The 11,481-nt window shown below is 38.6% G+C and overlaps 1 protein-coding gene across 1 annotated transcript; it reads left to right on the top strand.

The window, feature by feature from the left end:
• The first annotated feature begins 1,077 nt into the window (after nt 1–1,077).
• Nucleotides 1,078–3,316, top strand: LOC130728736 (heat shock cognate 70 kDa protein-like). The gene is made up of 2 exons (XM_057580286.1): nt 1,078–1,346; nt 1,424–3,316. The coding sequence occupies exons 1-2, from the start codon at nt 1,127–1,129 to the stop codon at nt 3,079–3,081; spliced, it is 1,878 nt and encodes a 625-aa protein (XP_057436269.1). The 5' UTR covers nt 1,078–1,126; the 3' UTR covers nt 3,082–3,316.
• Nucleotides 3,317–11,481: the final 8,165 nt, after the last annotated feature.

Genomic DNA, 11,481 nt, shown 5'->3' with positions numbered 1-11,481 from the left:
TTAAACTAACAATCTCTTAATGCATTGGGTTAACCTAGCTTCCCTCATCTAAGGGTTGATTAAATCTTATGCCTCACTTAGATGGTAACAAGATTATAATTAGAATCGGGTTGGGAAATACACACATGTATTTCGCCCCTTCGACAACGGCATCATTTTCCATTGGCGGAAAATTTAGAGAAATGGCAAATTAAATTTACCCAACTAAAATCATAACATATCACATAGCCAAATAATATTTCCCGCCCCTTGTTGTGAGAAGTGCTTTTCTTTTGCTACACCACATGTAGATGATTTTGGTTTTATTAAAAATGTACTCATATTATTGACGGTATTGGTTGTTGGTAACTATCCGACGTATTAGGGACGACCTAAAGTTGTCAGAAACTCACGAAACATTTGATAGCTATTCTTAGCTCATACATGTCACTTTAAATTCCTATAATAAACTATTCAATAGACATAAAAAAAACTCATCAATCGAGCATTTGAAAAAACAAAAGATAAAAATAAAATAGCATCTCAAAAAAACAAAAACAAACATTCAATAAAAAAACATACAAATTTATGAATTATTAGATCTAAAATAAATTTAGATCCATAAAATAACTTTAAAAAAACACACACACAAAAAAAAAAACATAAATGAATGGGTCAAAGTACTAGTTCTTCTATAAAAGAAAAACCCAAACCAGTGTCACTCTCCATCTTCATTTTCAGTATTTTCCGCTAACAAACTCACCGTCTCCCCTGTTTGTCTCTTGCTCCCTGCGTTCTTTTGGTGTAAGATCTGTTCCTTATTTTTGTTATGTGTTATTCTTTTATGTTATCATTGTTTTCATGAACGAAACATAATTTTTAGCTTTAGGGTGAACTCACATGAACGTTCTTTTGTGCAAACAATGCACAGGCCATACTACATTCTAAGATTAATACCTAAGATGAGTTGTTTAACACTTAGGATAACAAATCGAGTTTATTAAATGGTTTTAAATTCGGTGCATAATTAATTCCATCAAAGAAATATTCAGCTAAATCTGATTCTAATGTGACACATAAAGTTGAGCTTTACACCATTCATTATTCCCATGCATCAACTTGTTCCTTTGATTGTTAGATTGAAAGAATGGGCAAAAAGGATGAGGGATGTGCCATAGGAATCGACCTTGGAACCACCTACTCGTGTGTTGCAGTTTGGAATGATCAACAACGCAGAGTGGACATCATTCACAATGAACAAGGCAACCCAATTACTCCATCCTATGTTGCTTTCACAGATGATCAAAGGTTAATTGGTTTAGCTGCTAAGAATCAGGCTGCTACAAACCCTGAGAACACTGTTTTTGGTAAAATTTTCAACTGTTTTTTTTACTAGCCTGCTGACAAATGATAAATAGTTGAGAATTTGTTATTATTGACGCAGATGCTAAGAGGTTGATTGGTAGGAAGTACAGTGATCCCATTATAAAAAATGATATGATGTTATGGCCATTCAAGGTTATTGCGGGTGTTGATGACAAACCCATGATTGTTGTTAAGTATCACGGTAAGGAGAAGCATCTTTTTGCTGAAGAAATATCATCCATGGTTCTCACAAAGATGTGCGAAATTGCTGAGACATATCTGGAGTCACCTGTTAAGAATGCAGTTATCACTGTACCTGCTTATTTCAATGACTCTCAGCGCAAAGCTACCATAGATGCGGGTACCATTGCTGGTCTCAATGTTAAGCGGATAATCAATGAACCTACAGCTGCAGCTATTGCGTATGGCCTTGACAAGAGAAGTGATTGTAAGAAACCGCGAAATATATTCATCTTTGACCTTGGTGGTGGTACTTTTGATGTGTCTCTCCTTTCAATTAAAGGTAAGGACTTCAAAGTTAAAGCCACTGCAGGAAATACTCACTTAGGTGGAGAGGATTTCGATAATAGAATGGTGAACTACTTTGTAGAGGAGTTCAAAAGGAAGAGCAAATTGGATATTAGTGGAAATCCTAAAGCCCTGAGGAGGTTGAGAAGTGCTTGCGAGAGGGCCAAAAGGACACTCTCATCGACTACATGTACCACAGTTGAGGTAGATTGTTTGTATCAGGGCATTGATTTCTGTTCCTCAATCACTCGTGCAAGGTTTGAGGAACTTAACATGGACATGTTTAGAGAATGTATAGAAACAGTGGATAGGTGCCTCAATGATGCTAAGATGGACAAGAGTAGTGTAGATGATGTTGTCCTTGTTGGTGGCTCGTCTAGGATTCCCAAAGTGCAGGAGTTATTGCAGGAATTTTTCAAGGGGAAGGATCTCTGCAAGAGCATCAACCCTGATGAGGCTGTTGCTTATGGTGCTGCTGTCCAAGCTGCTTTGCTGAGTGGAAGCATTAAGAATGTCCCAAACCTGGTGCTTTCCGATGTTACACCGCTGTCTCTTGGTACATCACTAAAAGGAGATATCATGAGTGTGGTGATTCCTAGGAATACTACCATTCCTGTCAAGAAGACAAAGGGTTACATGACAGTGAAAGATAACCAAACCAGTGTCTTGATTGCGGTTTATGAGGGTGAGAGAGCAATAGCCAGTGATAACAATTTGTTGGGTTCCTTTGTTCTTTCCGGCATTCCTCGTGCTCCTCGCGGAAATGGTCATGATATATGCTTTGCTATCGATGAAAATGGGGTTCTAACTGTTTCCGCTAAGGAACAAACCACTGGCAGTAAGAATGAGATCACCATAACCAATGACAAAGGGAGGCTGTCGACCCAAGAAATTAAGAGATTGGTTCAAGAAGCTGAGAGTTACCTGGCTGAAGACAAGCAATTCCTTAGGAAGGCCAATGCAATGAATTCTTTGGATGATTACATTTACAAGATGAAGAAAGCCTTGAAGAATGATTGTATTAATTTAAAGCTTAGCTCAAAAGAAAAGGAGAAGATCAGTTCTGCAATCACAAAGGCTACAAGTTTGCTTGATGGTGGTAATAATAAGGCATATGAAATACAGGTGCTTGAGGATTATGTAAAGGAGCTTGAGATCATGTTTAAGCCCATTATAGCCAAGATTGACTTGTTCTCTTCATTTTATTAGAGCTTTGCTTGTACTGACTAGTCATTTTGTCTATGATAACAAATACTTTTATTATAATATTATTAGGAATTAGTTTTAGTTTATATAAATATTTAGTGGACATGTTTAAATGGTTGACTTAGACATTCAACAATGTTTTATGAATTTGCTTGTGCTGACAGTATTTGGCCCTCTGCCATAAACAATCCTTAGCTTCAAGTCAATCATTTTTATGCTATGAAAATACATGACAGTGGAAAATGATGGATAGTAGATGATATTATGAAATGTTAATGGAGAAAATAGCATTTGGGTACCAATCACTTTTCTCAATTGTAACATTGTGTCTCAGAATCCTCGGTTGTTTACTTCATGAGTTCCAACTCAGTACTAAAAAAAATTATTTTCCTTCTAGCTGCTCACATAATGCGCAATCTCCGCTTTAAGCTTTTTCATTCTCATCTTTAGCATCCCTAGCCTTATGTTTCTTCTGACTTTCAAGCTGGTTGGACTTGTCCTCAAGTTCCAATAACATTTTCTGTATCTTAACCTCAAGTTCCAATGCCTCATACAAAAGGATAGAATTGAACTTACTTGCTTACAATCATGATCAATGTCATCATTTTTTGGGTTAATGGTCAAATTGATCCCTGTGTTTGTAGTAATTTTTTATTTTAGTCCCTCCCCGGAAAAAACTAGGCGATATCTCCCTGCAGTTGCAAGCATTTTGGTTCAAGTCCTCGCCGGAGGGCGGAGCTCCGGCGAGGAGGCTGAGTGGCAGGCCAGAGCTTTCGTGGCTTTATCCACATCATTTTGATTTATTTATTTTTTTCAGCCATGTAATTAAAAATTAATTAAAATTAAAATTATGTACTAAAAATTGAAATTACAAGAAAATCCTTCTTCATGAATTAAAACTTAAGAATTAAACATGTTTAAATCTCTAACGTGAAAAAAAAAATGTTTAAATCTCAAATTAACATTAATAAATATAATCCTCCAACAACCATCTTCATCTCCATCCTCCACCTTCAACCTTTTCATCTCCATCTTCATTATCCACCATCAAATAAAGAAAGCTTTATCCTAACATATGAAGCAGCATCCTTCCTCATAAATTAAAAATGATTTTTTAAAAACCCCCAACACTTAATTAACCCCAAAAGTAACACAACTAAATTAAACCCCAACCCAACCCACAATATGAAACCCAGTAACAACATCCCCTTTCCCAGTCTCCCTTCATCCAAACCAACATTTGAAGGCTGGAGATCCAGATCGGTGAAGGGGTTCTTGTTGGAGACTCGAATCAGAGAAGGATTGTGGAGGAGTGTAAGACCCCGAATTAAATAATTAGATTATTTATTTACTTTCGTCGTGTTGATTAATTAAGTAATTATATTTTATTGTTTTATGTTATTTTCATGACTCGAATCCTATTACGAGTCACGAAAACTATTTGTATAATAATTAAGTTCAAATTATGTTTAAGGTTGACACTGTAGTCAGCTTAAGTAATAGCACAAGCCATATTCGCACCCGACTACAATCGAGAGTGTCCGAAAAAGGCTATATCCGCTCCTAGAGCACTGTTTAAGAGAATTTTAGAATGGAAGGGAGAATAAGAATCTCTAGGTATTTTTCCCATGACCAATGTTTCGATACGAAACCCTGGACTGTACGCTTGTTAGGTTTTGCTTCCCGGAAGTTCGTCGAAGCTAGACTTTAACTTCTCGGGGACTTTAATTAAGACCCTGAATGAAGAGTTTTTCTATTCGGAGCTTCTAATGAAGTTTCCATCCGCACAATTCTTTCAGCAATTGCGACATTTCTTCAGAAGGAAGTTTCTCCATCCGACGTCGACTGCAAAAAGTAGTTTTTCGGCATAAATCGACTCACACCGTCTTTGAGACGTTTTCCTCAATTAAAAGAACCTTGATTTGAGTTTCGACATTCTGTCGCTGAATACTCAATTTTTATCAGCAGATGAAAGTACCAAAATGACCGGAACCGCGAAATATCGATTTTTCGGATTTTCCCCTCTCCTATAAAAAGGGAAAAAAATGAGAAAATATCTCATTTTCTCCCAAAGTGGCCGAAGCTTAGAGAGAGAGAGAGAGAAAGAGAGAGTGGAGCAGAGCTTTTTCAATTCTTGCCCGATCGTTCTGATTTCGGAAGCTACGCGTAGGCTCAGAGGTAAGAATGCTTAATCTTACTTCTATTTCTGCTTTCTGTCGGCTTATTCTATCTATTTCTGTGCTCAAAGTTTTGAGCTTTTTGTAAAAATGTCTGATTACCTCGATTTTTCTTTCCAACTATCTTCTACTGCAACCTAACATGCTATAATCACTGTCGGATCGTTCGGATTTTCACCGAGTCGTCGTAGATCTGAAAAACTGACTAAAAACCCATTTTCTCCACATGTGCTTACTTTATTATCAAAAATTCGCAACCAAGCTTAGTACCCTTGAGATTAAGTGCTATAAATGTCGTTGTGAACAACCCCATCAATTTTGTTTTTCAGAATTTCAATTTTGAGTTTTTGGTCATTAATTCTTGACCAAAATACCCCTAAGTCGTATTTTCAGTCGTTAAATATTTCTGAGAGTTTCCCTAGCCTAGATATCACCTACGAATACGTAGGAATTAAATTAGATCGAAGAAAAAGTTCGGAAGCCCTATTTTCTAAAGTAGCCGAATTTTTTTGGAGTTGTACCATGTCCAAAAATAATTTTTGGGTTAGTATGGCCTGAGCCATAGCGTAGCCCTTTCTGTTGTCGAAATTTTGGCCGTGGTTTCGTGTCATTCCGAGTTTTGTAGATCGAGTTATGCGCGTTTTAGCGAAAACATGTCTTATTGTCCATTCGTGCCTAAATGTCAAACTCTAGAGCTTCGAAAGCTTCTTTTCGGGTTTTGATAGTGTTGTTAGTTGTATTGTCTCTTAGCGACTAAGCAATGATACTTTGCTTAAGGTTTGGAACGAGTTGAGCTGAGGAAAGAGACTTTGGAGCAATTGGTGAGGTTTCACAACTGAGAAGACGCCCGGGGAACTTGCTAAGTTCGGGAGCTTTATTTTGGATTGGACTGGGATGTTGAGCTTGGATGGAGAAATTGGCTAAGGTAAGGGTAACTCAGCTTTAGAGTGTCTTTGAGTCTTGCCTATTTTTATCGCACTGCCTGCGTTTGAGATGAAGATGTTTATATTGATTGGTATTTGATTTTGATTGTTTTGCTGAACTGGGAAAATGTTTTTTGGAGGCTTCGGCCGAGTGAACTTATTGAGACGTGTGTCTCCGTTTTCTGAGAGGCTTCGGCCGTTTTCTAGTTTCTGTCATTACTGCTTTCTAGTGGATAAGACATGGTTATTGTTGATACCTTGATTGTTGTTATGTTGAACTAGTGAGCTGAGTTAGTATGCATTTTGATGAGACGTATGTTTGTTGATAATATGAATAACATGTGATTATGTTGATTTGATTATTGAATTTGAGATTGTTGTTTGAGTGACCATTGAGTTGGATGAGATGTTTTGGTTTGCTTGAAGTGGCAATGAGGTAGGTTTGTCCCACGGGATTGTCCCGTCTTTCGAGGCGTTATAAAGTGACATTCAGGGGAGTCCGTTCTCCGTCTGTCTCGTCTTTCATGGGCGTTATTAAGTGGCAGTGGAGTGGATATTTTCACATGACTGTCTCGTCTTTTATGGGCGTTATTAAGTGGCAGTGGAGTGGATATTTTCACATAACTGTCCCGTCTTTCATGGGCGTTATTAAGTGGCATTCAGGGGAGTCCGTTCTCCGTCTGTCCCGTCTTTCATGGGCGCTATTTGGTGATAGTTCAGGGGAGTCCGTTCCTCGCTCTGTCCCGTCTTGCGAGACATTATTGATCAATCCATTTTGGTTGCAGCATATAGTTGCATTATAGGGCAATAATATTTGCTTCTGATGTTTTGGTTGATAACTGATTTGATGTTATATTGTTAAAGTTGTTGATATCTGATTTGATGTGATTTTGTTTATATCTGATTTAATGATATGTTGTGATATCGTTTATATCTGATTTGAGGTTATTGTCATATGATTTGATTATATATTGTTGAAGTTGTTTATATCTGGTCTAATTCTATGTTGCTGCTCCTATTGATATCTATCTTGGATTATATTGTTAGTTTATCTATTTGTGGTATATATGTTGTTAAGTTGATGTCTGAATAAATGTTACATTGTTAAGTTGTTGATATCTGAGTTAATATATATATGTTGTTAAAGTTGCTGATATCTGAGTAGAAATATTGTTGATAGTTGATTTAAATCTATATAGTTGAATATATGTCGTCATTTATCTTGAATTAGGTTGTTAGCTTATGTGCCACGTTATGGACTTATATCTGAATAGCATGCTTTTCTCTTTCATACGTGGTAATGGCATGGAGTTAACCCTTTCTATTTGCTACTTGTTGTTTGGGCGCTTAACGCTATTAGGCGATGGAGAACCCTCGATGAAGCTTGACCTTTGTACGAGTCGGAGCTGAAGACTTGAAGATTAGTGGAAGACATGAAGAGTAGAGTCGGGTTTAAGGCTAGAGCCTTGGGTTAGAGGGCTTACCGTTATTGGTTTAAGCTTGCCTAGTAATTTTTAGGAATTTGCATTTGAGTTTTGGGTAGGTTCCGATGTATCGCTTTCCTGCGGTTCCCCGGTGAGGAGATCGTAGGGAGTAGGTCGGATTATGGTGTCGTGGCATAACAGATTCTTTGTTGGATCTGATTTTATTCGTTAGATTTGTAGTTGTGTCCTTTCGTTCATGCATTCGGGAACTTGCCATGTTCAAGGCGTGATGTAGGTTCTATTTACTGTCGGGAGTAGGCATTACATGTTTTGAAAACATTTTAAAAGAAAAAAATATATTCGCTTTATAAATCCTTTTGGAAAACATTGCATATTTATTTTATCAGGTTACTAGGGTGACCCCCAAAATTCGGGGCGTTACAAGGAGGAAGTTAGGGATTTAATTGATGGGGGTGGCAGATCTGAGATTTTGAACACGATGGTGGAGGCACGTCCAGACGCACGCCGCCGCGCGCACCACCTCCATCGGTCGTCCCTTTCTCTTCTTCCTTCTTCCTTGCTCCATCGAACCTTCCTTGCTCCAACTGTTTGTGTTTGTTTCGTAATGATGGAAGTAAATTTTTTGGCTACTATCGTGATGAGGTTGTTGAAAATGCTGAAATGTTTAACTGAATTTCATTGATTGTAAAACTGAATAGTACAATTGATAATCTCTCTATTTATAGAGAGATAACAAGCTTGCATAAGAAGCTAACTAATTCTGTTATGCCAGCTCAGCTTGACAGCTAAGCTTAACAACTAACTCTGTTATACTAACAACTAATCTTGACAGCTAGGATAGCTAACTTCACAGCAATAACTTATCAGTTACTTATCAGAAACTATATAGTATACTCTAATAGGCCCCCTCAAACTCAAGGTGGTTGAGAAAGTTCTTTCTCAACCACATGGAGTTTGGAACAAAGATGAGCAAAGCAAGTTGGAGCAAGGGCCTTGGTAAAAATATCAGCTAACTGATCTTCTGAAGGAACATGATGCACAAAGAGGGACTTGTTAAGAACTTTCTCTCTCACAAAGAAAATGTCAAGTTCCATGTGCTTGGTGCGGGTGTGAAGAACTGGGTTGTGAGTCAAGGCTACAACACCCATATTATCACAGAAAACTCTTGGAGGAGTAAAGGGAACTTTAAGTTCTTGAAGAAGAGATTGTATCCACAATAGTTCAGCAGAGGTATTTGCCAAGCTTCTGTATTCTTTCTCTGTACTAGACCTAGCAACCAAGGTCTGCTTCTTAGAACTCCAAGACACGAGATTAGGGCCAAAAAACACACAGGACCCTGAAGTGGACCTTCTATCATCAGGATCTGAATCCCAATCTGCATCACAAAATGCCAGCAATGGTACAAGAGAAGTCAAGGAGCAGGGTTTCAGATGTAAGCCATGATGAATAATACCCTTTAGGTACCTAAGTATGCACTTGACAGCCTTCCAATGGTCCTCCAAAGGCTGGCTGAGAAATTGACAAACTTTATTTACTGCAAAGCTAATCTCTGGCATGGTTAGAGTAGCATATTGCAAGGCCCCTACAATGGACCTATATAGAGTAAGATCAGCAAAGTAATCAGACCCATACTTGCTTAACTTTGCACCACCAATCATGGGAGTAGAGATCCCCTTAGCTTCACCCATATCAGCTCTCTCAAGTAAATCATGAATATACTTCGTTTGAGTCAAGAGTAAGGATCTATCCTGCAAATGATGGACTTGAACACCAAGAAAATAATCAAGTTTGCCCAACTGCTTTAAAGAAAATTCTGAATTCAGATTCTGAACTATCTTCTGAACAAAAGGCAAGGAATTTCCAGTAATGATGATATCATCTACATAAACAAGAATGTAGATGCAGCTGCCCTTTGTATGGAATGTGAACAAAGAGGGATCACATTTACTAGGACTGAAACCATACTTGATCAAGGCTGCTTTCAGCCTTTCAAACCAAGCTCTAGGAGCCTGTTTTAGTCCATAGAGGGCTTTATTTAGTTTATAAACTAGGGACTTGTCTGAATGTAGAAAACCAGAGGGTTGAGTCATGTAGACTTCCTCTTGGAGTGCACCATTGAGGAATGCATTGTTCACATCAAGCTGGTGGATGTGCCACTGCTTGGTAATAGCCAAAGAGAGGATTATTCTTATTGTAACGGGTTTGACTACTGGAGAAAAGGTCTCTGAGTAGTCAAAACTTTTAACTTGGTGGTAGCCCTTGGCCACAAGTCTGGCCTTATACCTATTGATAGAGCCATCAGCATTTTCCTTGACTCTAAAAACCCATTTACAGCCAATAGGTTGTCTGTCCTTGGGAATGGGAACCAAAGTCCAGGTGTTGTTGGCCATCAATGCATCGAATTATGCCTGCATGGCAGCCTGCCATTTGGGGTCCTTGAGAGCCTGCTTGGCTGTTGTAGGTTCTGCTTGAGTTAGTAGCAATGTAGGAAACAATCTAGGCATCACAATGCCAGATTTAGACCTTGTCTGCATGGGATGAGCATTCCCAGCTGGTGGAGGTGAAGAACCTAATGGTTGCACAGGTGGAACAGATTGAGAGTGCCCTGAAGAAGCCTGAGAAACCAGTGGAGACTGGACAGGACTCTGCTGTTCTGAAGCTGAATGCTGAGGAGATGCACTAACAGAAGTAGTAGGTACTGTTGTAGTTAGCTGAGTGGGGATAACAGTAGGTCCAGCAGGCACAATTGGTATAGCAAAAGTGATACCTGGTGCAGAAGAACTTGGAGGAGGAGAAGCCTTGTCAGAATAAGGGAACTTAAATTCATCAAACACCACATCTCTGGACACATAAATCTTTCCATCACTATCCAAGCACTTATATCCTTGATGAGATGAAGAGTACCCAATAAACACACACTCCTTAGACCTCAAAGACAACTTTGAGTGTGTGTAGGGCCTGAGATGGGGAAAGCAAGCACAACCAAACACCTTCAGAAGCTTGTAATCAGGTTTAGTCTTGAACAGCTTGAAATAAGGACTTACATTCCCCAAAACAGAAGTGGGCAGTCTATTGATAAGAAATGTGGCAGCCATAAAAGCATGATCCCAAAATTGAAAGGGTAAATGAGAATGTGCAAGCAATGAGAGACCTGTTTCTACAATATGGCGATGCTTCCTTTCCACACTACCATTCTGATGGTGTGTGTAAGGAAAAGTAAGCCTATGAACAATACCTAACTTTGTAAAGTAAGAGGTAAGAGGCTTAAACTCAATGCCATTGTCAGTTTGAACAGACTTAAGTTTCACACCAAACTTTAACTCAACCATGGCTTGAAATTGGAGAAAAGTAGAACAAGTATCAGATTTCCTTCTCATGGGAAAAATCCAAGTGAACCTAGAATAGGCATCTACACAAGTAAGGAAATAGGAAAAACCACTAGATGATTCAAGGGATGCAGGTCCCCATAAATCAGCAAAAACAAGTTCTAATGGTGTATTATAGACAGTAGTAGAAGTAGCAGAAGGTAATCTATGAGACTTGGAAAGGCAACAAGCTGAACAAACTTGAAATTTTGCTTTATTAGGTACTGGAATATTACAAGAAGTCAAAGCAGAATGGAAAGCCTCATGATGAGAATGTCCTAACCTAGAGTGCCACAAACCATAAGAGGTTGGACATACAAGAGAAGTACTACTAGTGCTAGATACATCAGACTTAGGTAAAACAGTAGAGTAAGTAGAAGAAACAGCAACAGATGGGACTGAAGAAACAACAGCTGAGGGAACTGAAGACACTTTGACAGAAGGTTGCTTGGGAGTATGCATGCCTTCAAAGATATACAAGCCATCTGGACCA

This window comes from Lotus japonicus, chromosome 1 (genome assembly GCF_012489685.1).
Source record: "Lotus japonicus ecotype B-129 chromosome 1, LjGifu_v1.2".
NCBI lineage: Eukaryota > Viridiplantae > Streptophyta > Magnoliopsida > Fabales > Fabaceae > Lotus > Lotus japonicus.
Note: the sequence above shows the minus strand (reverse complement) of the source record. Positions and strands in the feature narration are given on the sequence as shown.

Bases quoted from the DNA above. Each gene is read 5' to 3' on its own strand.
- LOC130728736 (XM_057580286.1), top strand. From the start codon at position 1,127: ATGGGCAAAAAGGATGAGGGATGTGCCATAGGAATCGACCTTGGAACC. The intron at 1,347-1,423 runs GTAAAATTTTCA...TTATTGACGCAG, and splicing joins CCCTGAGAACACTGTTTTTG to ATGCTAAGAGGTTGATTGGT.